Below are 13,820 nucleotides of genomic sequence, written 5' to 3' on the forward strand. Positions count from 1 at the left end.
CTTTTCAGAACAAATGGCGCTATCTAGTGGCCACTGATACAACATCAACAAGCATTGAGTTTCGGGAGTTTTTAGGGATAGGTGGCTTACTTGTAAACAGACCAGGCGTTATTCATTGACCTCATGACACGTAAAATATTTTTACATTGCTCACTGTTGGCAAATAAATCTAGTTGTGACGCTTTAAATCGAGTACATAGCTAATAATTAAATAGTTACAGCCTCCTTCCACAGATCGAAAGGTCATCCGGACTGCGATTTTGAGCCACAAATACATATAGGCCAAAAAGCTCCAGTGCAGTTTCTGCTGAATGTTATATGTACAGTATTGAAGTCACTAAATTGTGATAATTAAAAAGGACCTGTCTTCTCTCGAAGCGAACAGTAGGTGGTGCTGTAGAGCCACACGGCGACTGTCGCAAAGCAGCAGTCAGATCGCTTTACGGCAACGTGGTTCTCCTGCCTGTCTGCTCCGTCCTTGACAGGGCCGTGTTGCTTTCACAGAGACCGGAGCGATCAACATGGCGAAACTCAGCAAGGAGACGAAGCAACGTCTGCAGCAAGTCTTCCAGTGCGGACAGTTCGTTATCCGGTGGGGTTTTATCCCCACCGTCCTTTACCTGGGTCAGTATTCTCGTGTATCACGCTAGCCTAGCCCGCTATGCTACAGCTATTGAACATGATCTATTCAAACTAAAGAAGAATTGCTCAATAATTTCACATCGCCGAGTTCATTGAAACGTTACGTTAGATGGGGAAGTCCGACTAATGGCAGAAAGGGGCAACTAGATATTTAAAGATGTTGAGTCAGTATAAGAGTTCCGGATATTCCGGTGTGTCCTTACAAGACGCGTCTTCGTCTTTTCTACGACTTCACACTTTACTGTTGCCCAACTTGAACTTCTGGGGTTTGACCTGTTTACATGGATATATCTGCTTCTTGTAGCACTGAAATCTGTTTTATATATATAATATATATATATATAATTATTATTATTATATTTTATTATTATTATATATATATATATATATATATATATATATATATATATATAATATTATATTAATATATATATAGTATATATATTACACACACACACACACACCCAAACACACATCGTAAGTAAACCACCAACAGTAGTTTTTATTGTTCTCATAGTAACTGATGAGAACATTTCAACGTGTTGGTTGATTGGTTGGCTTCTTATTTCTACAAAATACTGTTCATGAAGGACACATATGTAGTGTTATGACAGTTGTGTACGTTTTTACCATGTCACATTTAGCTGCATTTCATTGCATCTGTGTGTAGTGACGGTTTCTGTTCTGCAAGAGCAGTGGGTGTGGTATGAAACTGAAGAATGATGAGTTAAACCAAGACTGACTGTCATATTCAACTTCTCCTACTTCTGTCAGGGTTTAATTATGAATGAACCAATGAGTCATTTGTCTTAGTGAGTGCTCTACTCTCAGTGTCCTAAACTATGTGCACCTTATTGCACACAGTTTGCAATAGTAGCGGATGCTACCCGAGTTAGATTTAAGCTGAAGTGATTCATGTATATGCTTTTTTGTTGATTGTAGTGCACCATCACGGGTACAGCAGGCCCATTTTCCTTAGTCCCCGCTCCCCCCCCCCTAAAGAAAATACAGACATCAGCTAAACCCACTTTGTGATGCAGCATATTCATCGGAAGTGCCGAGCCCTGAATGTTGTCATTCTGCAACGGTTTTTTAATCGCCTGACTCATGAATCTAGTCCCTCATCTGTTGGTGACACTTACTTCCCAGTAAAGTCTCGACATCCGGCCCGCATTGGCCCATCACCACAAGTCACTTCCTGGGTCTGTCCATTTTTCCATCTGTCCATTTATGTTTATCCAGTTCTGGGTCGCGGGGGCAGTAGTAGAGATACATATCGGGTCAGCATACTTGCATGTGTTGGGGTCAGTATCCTTGACCCAGAACCCCTAGTGCTCTTTATAAACTCCACTACAGATCACTGTCTAGAGAGACTGTACATTTCACTCTCAACCTCTGCCACTCCCAGGGATGACGCTCTTATGTTGACTGTGGCCAGACTTGAAAAAAACAACTTCTCTGTGGTGTAAACCGAAGCCACTGGTGAACTTGTGGTTCTGTGCATTGCTTTTGCTAAGCATAAAAACTGTTTACTTCACTGCAAACTTCACACTGTGTACAACATAATAAATATGCGAATCTGCCATCAATTTTACACATTTAATCAATCCCAACTAGCCTAGAGCTACGCCCAGTTTGTGGCGGTGATCAATATAAGGCTAATAAAATATACAATATATCATATAAATGTATACAGTTTGTATGCATAATAGGGTGATGACTTTTATACAACCTCGTTTCCCTGTATCATAATTTGATGAGCTTTCATTTAAGATTAAATAAAATATTACATTCAAGGCAATTTGATAAAAAAAACCTCACGCACAAAATGATTTTAAGAATTTTATTTATTAGCTTTTTGGCCAAATTTTTGAAGTCACTGTAAGCAGATACAAAATTGAACACAAGCTGTAGAGTCACATGCATACAACATTATATAGGATCATCAAACGCACAAGGAAGTCAAATATTCACGATAATGTCATTAGAGAGGATGAATCTCAGTGGGAGTTTGACCTTGTTGCAGCAGGAGTCGTGCAATTCTTGCATAACTTTAATGGCACGCTCGCAGCACTGGTTGCTTCGGGCAATGTTGATTGGAAAGTCATCTGTTTTCCAGTGGGTTTTCAAGCAATTGAGAGTTTTTGGGTAGTCATTCTGAGCTTCAGATAGTTCTTCAAAATCTTCAACGCGGAACAATTGACTGCTGAATCAATGGTCAGCCCATGAGTAAGAAATGAATGAACAGATTTTACACAACCTGATCCGGGTTTCTGGCATCAGAATAAACGCAAGAACGGCTAGAATGGCACGAGAGTTCCAGCGTGCATTGCTGATGTTTGGGATCTGTTTGAAATTCACGAAGGGGATCTCATTCCTATCAGTTAAGTGACGGAAGACACGAGTGAGGTGGTAGAGAAACTTCGTCATCTCTCCAGCCGCCTGTTTCCATAATCTGTTTTACAGTTGCTGAAGGCTGCTTTCAATTTATCGCAATTGCTCATCAAATCCTGCACAAAGAAATACTCGATGTTTGGTGATTTAGTCGACTTGGTGTTTGGGGTGACCTTTCTCTTCGAACATTTGCTGCAGCCGAACAACAACGCCTGTCTTCTTGCCGGTATTCACGTTTGTTGTGTCGGCAACAATCGTCACAACTGATCCCCACAGGTTGAACTCCTCTAACACATCCTGGAGTCCTTCTGCGATTGTTTGAGCTTTCCCATCTTTCAATTTTAGCGCAGTCAACTTAATTTCTTTAGATTCATTCTTAAGGACCACAGCCTGATATTCAAAGCCCTCAATGTGTTTGCCGTCAAAGTGTATGAACAATTACGTCACCGTGACGTCACTGTCCTGGCTGACGGCGCACAGCGTTATACGATGTTCTGGAAAATTCTATACATTTCTCTGCTACATAAATTATTGCACAATTCGGTTTCATGACTTATGTTATATATATATATATATATATATATATATATATATATATATATATATATATATATATATATATATATATATATATATATATATATACAGTATATATATATATATATATATATATATATATATATATATATATATATATATATATATATATATATATATATATTGTTAATACAATTACATAAAATGCTAAAATGCCTACATAAATAACATTTCAAAGTGGTTTGTGCGTGACCTTTTTCAATATTTTAATGGAATAAACGTCATTTTAGGCATTAATAGGCAAAAGTTCATTCATTCGTGCTACGGGAAATAATGTTTGAGAAAAAAAAATCAAAAACTCATCACCCTAATGCACATATATATATATATATATATATATATATATATATATATATATATATATATATATAATAATAATAAAGTATGTATGTATGCATACAAACTGTTTATTAGATGGATTGTGTGAGAGAATATTGTAAAATGGGCATGTACTACTGTTCTGTGTACACTGTAGTCTGAAAGAGTGCTTATGAGTTTTTAGGATTATGGGCGATGTTGAGGTTGACGCTTCGTTGCTCAGAAACCACAGAGTTTCACTTGTTGCTTGGCTTTCCAGTGTATTGAGGAAGTAACAGGGCTCTGGGTCACTAGAGTGTTCAGACAGAAACCCTTCAGCAGACCTTTACACTGGTAGAATGTCAAGAAAGTCCATTTTGATTTTTTAAAATGTGAATTGTTATGTTAAGGGGAGGAACAATTTTGCTCTGAATGTCTGCAGCATTTCCTGCCTGTTGTCACAGACTGGTAGAGGATTTCCAGTCAAATAAAGGCCATAGCCACGTGTTTGTGAGCTTAGCGTAGCATATTGTCCTCCAAGACGCAGTTTATAGTATTGCACAGAAAACATTAAAACTAGAATTTGTATCATAATGTAGAATTTCTATGACTTTTAAAGTGCAGAAAATGCATCATATGATCTTGCGAATTGCCCCATAGTATTGATTGTGTGGCAGTATATTTATTGGTTTGGAACATCACGCTTAGTTCACACTTCCTTGCTTTCTGTAACTGGGTATTTTCCATTGATGATAAACCTTAGTCTGTCCCAGTACTGAAGGTGTCGAAATAAATGTACCGTCTTTGTTCATATTTCTGCCATTACTCTTGGCTATTGAGCACTTCCTCTAGACGTTTTTTGCAAAGAATGTAACTCTGAATGAGGCATTCATTCTCTAAAGCATGGCGCAATGCTTGCGTGAGCACGCCCTTGTTCACAATCGTCACGTGAGCACGCCCTTGTTCACAGTCGCCACGTGTGTCACTCTGCCGGCCTTCTGTTCAGTGATGGAGCTTCTTCTCGTGCAGGTTTCAAACGGGGAGCTGATCCTGGAATGCCAGAACCCACCGTGCTGAGGTACACGCCCGCCTGTCTCTCTTTTTCTTGTGACAGTCTGTAAGATTTCAAACGAGAACTTTATGTAGCACGTTTAAAGGTCAGCCAACGTTCGGCACACTGTGATCAGGCGAGTAAGACGACGACTTGAAGAAATAAACAAGATGACTAAACAAAACACTACTAAAGACTTCATACTGCACAAGCTGAATGTGGGGAATAAACCCCGCCTCCTTTGGGTCGGACAGTGCAGTAGGGATCCGCCTACCTTCCCCACTGCCCAAACCTTCCCTCTATTAAATGTGAGCATTGATGTGTAAGTTGACAGGCTAGTATCAGCCAGTACAATGAGGCTTTTGTTAACTCCATTAGGTAGCCCTGGCCCACACCGTAAACTGAATAAAATTTGTTTCTTTGTTCTGTGCTTGTACTGAGTAATATTCTAAAGAGATGTTAGAGCTCATGTGATTCTGAAATTATATAAATTTCAGTATAGCTGCATGGTGACATTAAAGCCTGTTCAACTCAGAACCAACCCAAAAATTCTTGCAAATTAGTTTGCCATTTTTACTGTTTCTCCTTATTGTTACTGTACATAAATTATTTTGCCCCTGACAGATTACACAGAGAGTTCACTGAAATAGCACTTCAATTCACTGGCTGACGTATGCTGAAAGATAACATCACGATATCTCAAAACCAAATCGGCACAAAATAGTTTTATGGTAGCATAAACAGCAGATATCAAACAGCAATGCAGATTTTGTTTTAGATAAGCTGTCAGACTCCATATAAACAGATATGGCCAGAGTACACTGTATCCACACAATGTAATTCTACCAAAGGAGTAGATAACACTACTCTATCATTGATGTAGTTCACCTGGTGCAGATGTAGCATCGTGATGATGTGCTACATGCATCCGCCCAGTGCTACAGACGTCAGTGCTACGGCCAGTGTTGAGATCCTCAGCTGGATTTAAGAAGTGCATGTTTCATGATCAATTTCACTCCTTGGGAAAACCCCCCTCCAGAAAAAAAAGAAACTTCTTCGAGAAGTTTCTATATAATTAGTACATTTTCACAGGAACAGCTCAAGTTAAGCATTTTGGTGGTTTCCCTCCCGCCTGTCTGAATATCCGACTTGCAACCCAGTTGTATTCAAGACCATAAAACCGTGTGGGGGGAAGAAAGTGCTTCTCTCATAGTGCTCTCTCATAGCCTGTCTCATAATGCTCTCTCATAGCCCGTCTCATAGTGCTCTCTCATAGCCCGTCTCATAGTGCTCTCTCATAGCCCGTCTCATAGTGCTCTCTCATAGCCCGTCTCATAGTGCTCTCTCATAGCCCGTCTCATAGTGCTCTCTCATAGCCTGTCTCATAGTGCTCTCTCATAGCCCGTCTCATAGTGCTCTCTCATAGCCTGTCTCATAATGCTCTCTCATAGCCCGTCTCATAGTGCTCTCTCATAGCCTGTCTCATAGTGCTCTCTCATAGCCCGTCTCATAGTGCTCTCTCATAGCCCGTCTCATAGTGCTCTCTCATAGCCCGTCTCATAGTGCTCTCTCATAGCCCGTCTCATAGTGCTCTCTCATAGCCCGTCTCATAGTGCTCTCTCATAGCCTGTCTCATAGTGCTCTCTCATAGCCCGTCTCATAGTGCTCTCTCATAGCCTGTCTCATAGTGCTCTCTCATAGCCTGTCTCATAGTGCTCTCTCATAGCCTGTCTCATAGTGCTCTCTCATAGCCTGTCTCATAATGCTCTCTCATAGCCCGTCTCATAGTGCTCTCTCATAGCCTGTCTCATAGTGCTCTCTCATAGCCTGTCTCATAGTGCTCTCTCATAGCCTGTCTCATAGTGCTCTCTCATAGCCCGTCTCATAGTGCTCTCTCATAGCCCGTCTCATAGTGCTCTCTCATAGCCCGTCTCATAGTGCTCTCTCATAGCCCGTCTCATAGTGCTCTCTCATAGCCTGTCTCATAGTGCTCTCTCATAGCCTGTCTCATAGTGCTCTCTCATAGCCCGTCTCATAGTGCTCTCTCATAGCCCGTCTCATAGTGCTCTCTCATAGCCCGTCTCATAGTGCTCTCTCATAGCCTGTCTCATAGTGCTCTCTCATAGCCCGTCTCATAGTGCTCTCTCATAGCCTGTCTCATAGTGCTCTCTCATAGCCTGTCTCATAGTGCTCTCTCATAGCCTGTCTCATAGTGCTCTCTCATAGCCTGTCTCATAGTGCTCTCTCATAGCCCGTCTCATAGTGCTCTCTCATAGCCCGTCTCATAGTGCTCTCTCATAGCCTGTCTCATAGTGCTCTCTCATAGCCTGTGTTACTAAACTCCTGGTTTTGCTTTATCAGTTTGCTTTGGGGATGAAGAGCAACGATGACCAGCATGGCAGATGACCAAGCTCGCCCCCGAGGACCACGAGGGGGGGAGTGAATGGTTCCACCTCACTGCTACAACAACAACGCTCTCTGCCCACATATTTCTGTTAACTGCTGGTCATGGCAGAAACTCAAGTTTCTGCACAGCAGCTGTTGCTGAAGACGATGGTTGAGAACACTGAACCCTGGTGTTTTGTATATAGTCTGTCGTGTGTTGGTCTGTTTTTGTGCTGTTCCCTGACGTTGCTGAAGTATTTGTTAGCGTTTGCACCAACATGAGTGAAATAAAAACAAAACAAAACTGATATTTCAGAGTGTCTCTAATGTATGTCAGAAAGGTTTCAACACACAGGAAAATGTTGTTCAGGTTTTTATTTGTTCAGATCTGATCATTCTAGACACATTCGAGCGCTGATAGAACGCAGGCACAGTTTTTTCTTCAACATATTCCATTTAAAGTCATTTTACAAGTTTAGAAAAAAATTAAATAAGACACTATATTGCCAAAAGTATTTGCTCTCCCATCTAAACGACCGGAATCAGGTGTTCCAATCACTTCCATGGCCACAGGTGTATAAAATTAAGCACCTAGGCATGCAGACTGCTTTTACAAACATTTGTGAAAATGGGTCACTCTCAGGAGTTCAGTGAGTTCCAGTGTGGATCTGTGATAGGATGCCACCTGTGCAACAAATCCAGTCTGTAAATTTTCTCACTCCTAAATATTCCACAGGCAGCTGTATTATATGAAAATGGAAGTGTTTAGGAACGACAGCAACTCAGACATGAAGTGATAGGCCACGTAAACTGACGGAGCGGGGTCAGCGGATGCTGAAGCACATAGGTCGCCAACTTTCTGCAGAGTCAATCACTACAGACATCCAAACTTCATGTGGCCTTCAGATTAGCTCAAGAACAGTGTGCAGAGAGCTTTGTGGAATGGGTTTCTGTGGTCAAACAGCTACATCCAAGCCATACATCACCAAGTGCAATGCAAAGCGTCGGCTGCAGTGGTGTGAAGCACGCCACCACTGGACTCTAGAGCAGTGGAGGCATGTTCTCTGGAGTGACGATTCACGCTTCTCCATCTGGCAATCTGAAGGTTTGAAGGTTGCCAGGACAACGGTACTTTTCTGACTGCATTGTGCCAAGTGTAAAGTTTGGTGGAGGGGGGATTATGGTGTGGGTTGTTTCTCAGGAGCTGGGCTTGGCCCCTTAGTTCCACTGAAAGGTTCCAGCTTCCAAGACATTTTGTACAATTCTATGCTCCCAACTTTGTGAGAACAGTTTGGAGCTGGCCCCTTCCTCTTCCAATATGACAAGGTCCATAAAGACATGGATGGCAGAGTCTGGTGTGGATGAACTTGACTGGCCTGCACAAGAGTCCTGACCTCAACCCCATAGAACATCTTTGAGATGAATTAGAGTGGAGACTGAGAGCCAGGCCAGGCTCATTTGTGAGTCAAGGAAGGTGAGCGAATACTTTTGGCAATATAGTATATGAATTGAGCTTCATGTGCTGTATTAAATTCAAAATTAACACTGGTATTAAATAAGTGCTTTAAAAAAATAATCCAATAAATATAACTGGTCTAATAAATATCTTCTCGTTCGTATTGTAACAGTACACAGTTAATAATATAATACGCGTTAAGTTACTTATGTAGTAGCTTTGCTGGGAGCCATACGCCCGCATTTTTGGATGTAACTTGGCATTTTATGGTTGGTCATGAATTGAATTGCGCGGCTCGTCTCCGTCATGAACACCTCGAAGTCGTAGAGAACGGAGTGCGTAACGATCTTGCGCGTCCACGCGGAGTCCTCGTGCAGCGCGCGCTCGAGAGCGTGGTTCTGGCCGTCCTTCCACTGCGGACAAGGCAAAGCATTGGGGCAGCGTCCACAACTGGAAGGCGCACTCTCGTCGCCTTGCGATTTAGTCTAGTCAGTCCGCATCGTTTGCTTCAAAGACCATTCACAGGAACGTTTGTAGTAAGGGTAAAAAATGAGGTAAAACTACTTTGAGAAGAAGTGGGGGTTTAGAACGCGCGCTGCGGTACGCTGCAAGCGCGTGCTGTGTAAAAGCTGATGTGTCCAGTGACCAGGACTACTGACCTTGTCCTTAATAATGTTTAACAGGCGTGTCGTTGATTCCTTAGCACTGTTGATGAGGGACGCGGTCAGGTTCTCCCTCTCCACATAATCGAGATACGCACTGTATGTCCTTAAACCAGTGTATATCCGCGTCAAGCATTTGTCCTGTAACACAACGGTTACATAAAGTTTCAATGTAGGCCTGTAACAGTATCTGTTACGCCTGATACACAATACAAGTTATTATAACTTTTTATTAACTTACTGAATCGAAGTTCTTTCGCAGACACACCTTGGCAGGTGGGTTGCTCTTAAGAATCTGGATTCTCACGGTCTCGAAGTTCGTCATATTAATGATCGCTTCTCCAAAGTCCCTCTGAAACTGTAAACCGAACCACCAGAGTTATTTTACAAGAACCAAGAAAAGAACAGAACTTCCAAACTGTCCTTTAAAACCATCCCTGTACCTGCTCGTCGCGTAGTCTCTTGATGTTTTCGTGAAGCAACTTTGCGATGAAATTACATTTGTCCTGCACGGACCTGCCCTTGGCGTCGTGAACCTCTTCTCCAGAAATCTCAGGTAAATCTTCATTAGCGGTGTCGAGAGGCAGCGCCACGCTGAAGGCAGCCAGAGGCAGCAGGACTGACAGACACAGCTGTAGGTCTGCGGGGAAAGTGAGGAGAGGAGCGTCTAAGCGAGGAGGCACACCGACCACGTGGGACACGGAACAGCCTGCTTCACGGAGCATCACTGCTGATCTATCTACTCACCGTTCAGAGAGGGCATGTTTGCGTTTTTCCTCCGAGTCTTGTGAGTCTTTCGCTGACTTACCAGCTTTTTATACCCGTTGGAATTTCCCCCTTTACGTTGTTGAGGAGTTTTAGATTGTATTTTATTCGATTTGAGACCAATTCCAAAAGATTTTACATCCTGTACATTCAATTGTCCTACCTGTAGCTTTCATTTAAATGTACATTCTAATTTTACAGGCTTTTAACGAGTTTCATGATGTAAAAAGTATCGTGATAAAATACTAGTTTTCACAATCACTAGCATCTTAAGATCAAATCTTATGCAAACATTATTATTTAGGTTTTCTCCAGATTGAAAAAGCTCTACACTAAATGCTTGTTTTGTTTAGCTGTATGACAAAAAAATTAATAACAATCGTAATCTTTTTAATGAGATTGTTTTGATTAAATTTAGTAACAGGATTTGGCTTGCAGTCAGGTCGCATCATTAACCTACCTACCACCAATGCTGTATCTCCATGGCCCTGGACTACTATCAGAGGCGGTCTTTGCATAGAGGCGTTCCTAGGCAACTGCCTTGGGCCCCTCCCACTGCAGCCCACTGTAGGGGCCCCCTGACTAGCTAACTTAAGCCTGGTTTATACTTTTGCGAGTGACCGTAGCGAGCGACTCCGCCCACCTCGCGCGACCCTGCGCACGGTGGAAGCGTTTATACTTTCCACGTGCAGTGTTCTCCGAAACGATGTGGTAGTATAAAGAAACACCCCTCAAAAACAGGGGAAGGAACATTTACCTGACGAATTTTAATGTTGCTTTGTGTTTCAGGTTTGAATGTGCTGGAATTTAGGCTAAAGTACTTGAAAATGCTTGAAATTGTAACTGCTTCGCTTCACAACAAATGGCTATCTGACTGAACAGTTCTCCTGTATTATGTTAACAAATACGAGCCTCTTGTAATTCCAGGATGAAACATGAGAGAATGTGAAGACGTTAATATTGGGTGTTTTGAAAATAAACCACCATTAAATAATGTGATTAAAAGCGAATTATTTCGAATCATTTCAAGTATATGTATAAATATTTAACTTATTTAAGTTTTTCGTGCTGAGAAATATTGAACTGGACCTTGAAAGTGACGTACAAGTGCTTTAATGCCACCTTGTAAAGGTGTATGAGCCCAGCAAACATGACTTTGTTCATTGCGCTGAGGCGCGGCGCCCGCGAAGTTACAAAATTTGAGAGGTGCCCGCCACAGCGATTACGTCATTTTCGCCCGACGCGTCAAGTATAAACCGGGCTTTATTTCTCGCATATTAATGTTAATGGGCCCCCTAGCTAAATTCGCCTTGAGCCCCCAAATTGCTAAGTCCGCCACTGACTACTATTACTGACCATCAAGACGTCTAGGAATAAGAACTAAGGAATAAGAATAAGAACTAAATAGAGAGCACATACACTCACCTGCCACTTTATTAGGTACACCTTGCTTGTACCGGGTTGGACCCCCTTTTGCCTTCAGAACTGCCTTAATCCTTCGTGGTGTAGATTAGACAAGGTACTGGAAACATTCCTCAGAGAGTCTGGTCCATATTAACATGATAGCATCACACAGTTGCTGTCGGCTGCACATCCATGATGTGAATCTCCCGTTCCACCACATCCCAAAGGTGCTCTATTGGATTGAGATCTGGTGACTGTGGAGGCCATTAGAGTACAGTGAACTCATTGTGGTGTTCAAGAAACCAGTCTGAGATGATTAGAGCTTTATGACATGGCACGTTATCCTGCCTGAAGTAGCCATCAGAAGATGAGTACACTGTGGTCATAACGGGATGGACATGGTCATCAACAATACTCAGGTACGCTGTGGCATTGACATGATGCTCAATTGGTACTAATGGGTCCAAAGTGTGCCAGGAATATATCCACCACACCACTGCACCACCAGCAGCCTGACCTGTTTATACAAGGCAGGATGGATCCATGCTTTCATGTTGTTGACGCCAAATTCTGACCCTACCATCTGAATGTCACAGCAGAAATCGAGACTCATCAGACCAGGCAACGTTTTTCCAATCTTCTATTGAGCCTGTACAAATTGTAGCCTCAGTTTCCTGTTCTTAGCTGACAGGAGTGGAACCCGCTGTGGTCTTCTGCTGCTGTAGCCCATCCACCTCAATGTTTGATGTGTTGTGCGCAGGCCCGTTGACAGTCTTGCTGGGGCCCGGGACAAGAAAGATTCATGTGCCCCCCCAGCGCCAGCGGCGCAAGGGTTCGCGCGAAAATGACGTAATCGCAGTGGCTCCGCCCGTGCGCGAGGGCCTTGCGCGCTGTCGGTTCGCGAGGTCGTGCACCTCTCGAATTTTGTAACTTCGCACGCGCCGCGCTTCAGCGCAATGAACAAAGTCATGTTTGTAGGGTTCATATACCTTTATAAGGTGGAGTTAAAGCACGTGTACGTCACTTTAAAGGTCCATTTCAATATTTCCCAGCACGTTAAACTTAATTAAGTTAAATATTTATACATATACTCGAAATGATTCGAAATAATTCTCTTTTTATCACATTATTTAATGGTTGTTTATTTTCAAAACGCCCAAACTTAACGTCTTCACGAGAACTGTTCAGTCAGACAGCTATTTGTTGTGAAACGAAGTAGTTACAATTTCAAGCATTTTCAGGTACTTTACCCTAAATTCCAGCACTTTTCAAACCTGGAACACAATGCAACTTTAAAATTCGTCAGGTAAATGTTTTCCTTTCTTTTCTGCGCTCCAGATTTCTGTATTTACTTTAACTATCCACCACTGTATTTCCCGCTGTTGGGCGGATACCGGCCGGCTACAGTCGGTGCTGGATCAAACCATTTTCCAGTGGGAGGCGGGGGTGTATGCACTTAATGGAAAATATGCAGATAGGTAAAAAAAAAAAACATATATATTTGAGCCATTGAGCTTATTATGAGTACATAATTTTATATTATTGAAAGATTTCAAGATTATTTAAAAATTATAGACTTTAAATAAAAAATAAATTGTTGGGCTCTTTGATGGGCCCCCCTGGCCCTAGGGCCCGGGACAACAGACCCGGTTGTCCCCCCCCTGTCGACGGGGCTGGTTGTGCGTTCAGAGATGCTCTTCTCTATGCCTCGGTTGTAACGACTGGTTATTTGAGTTACTGTTGCCGCTCTATCAGCTCAAACCAGTCTGGCCATTCTCCTCTGACCTCTGATATCAACAAGGCATTTGTACTCACAGAACTGCCGCTCACTGGATATTTTCTCTTTTTTGGACCATTCTCTGTAAACCCTAGAGATGTTTGTGCGTAAAAATCCCAGTAGATCAGCAGTTTCTGAAATACTCAGACCAGCCCATTTGGCACCAACAACCATAACACGTTCAAAGTCACTTAAATCACCTTTCTTCTCCATTCTGATACTTTGAACTGCAGCAGGTCATCTTGGCCATGTCTACATGCATCGAGTTGCTGCCATGTAATTGGCTGTACCTGGGGGACTGAAAGGGGTGCATGAAAGGGTGAGAGGACAGACCTCTAACAGAACACCATCCACCACTGTACATACAAGCACACACAACTGGTTTTTTTT

At 42.4% G+C, this 13,820-nt stretch overlaps 2 protein-coding genes across 3 annotated transcripts; one reads left to right on the forward strand and one right to left on the reverse strand.

Moving 5' to 3' along the window:
* The first annotated feature begins 422 nt into the window (after positions 1-422).
* On the forward strand, positions 423-7,674 carry tomm7 (translocase of outer mitochondrial membrane 7 homolog (yeast)). Its single transcript, XM_077009921.1, has 3 exons — positions 423-624; positions 4,960-5,008; positions 7,343-7,674. Exons 1-3 carry the CDS (start codon positions 522-524, stop codon positions 7,356-7,358), a joined length of 168 nt encoding a protein of 55 aa, XP_076866036.1. The 5' UTR covers positions 423-521; the 3' UTR covers positions 7,359-7,674.
* A 68-nt stretch (positions 7,675-7,742) lies between these two features.
* On the reverse strand, positions 7,743-11,116 carry il6 (interleukin 6 (interferon, beta 2)). 2 transcript variants are annotated; one of them, XM_077009919.1, is made up of 6 exons: positions 10,710-11,116; positions 10,232-10,321; positions 9,928-10,124; positions 9,726-9,842; positions 9,482-9,625; positions 7,743-9,235 (listed from the first exon to the last, which is right to left on the reverse strand). In XM_077009919.1, exons 1-6 carry the CDS (start codon positions 10,765-10,767, stop codon positions 9,029-9,031), a joined length of 813 nt encoding a protein of 270 aa, XP_076866034.1. In that variant the 5' UTR covers positions 10,768-11,116; the 3' UTR covers positions 7,743-9,028. The 2 variants fall into 2 exon arrangements, with proteins under 2 accessions (XP_076866034.1, XP_076866035.1); XM_077009920.1 differs by lacking the exon at positions 10,710-11,116 and having other exon boundaries at positions 10,232-10,407.
* Positions 11,117-13,820: the final 2,704 nt, after the last annotated feature.

This window comes from Brachyhypopomus gauderio, chromosome 6 (assembly GCF_052324685.1).
Source record: "Brachyhypopomus gauderio isolate BG-103 chromosome 6, BGAUD_0.2, whole genome shotgun sequence".
Lineage (NCBI taxonomy): Eukaryota > Metazoa > Chordata > Actinopteri > Gymnotiformes > Hypopomidae > Brachyhypopomus > Brachyhypopomus gauderio.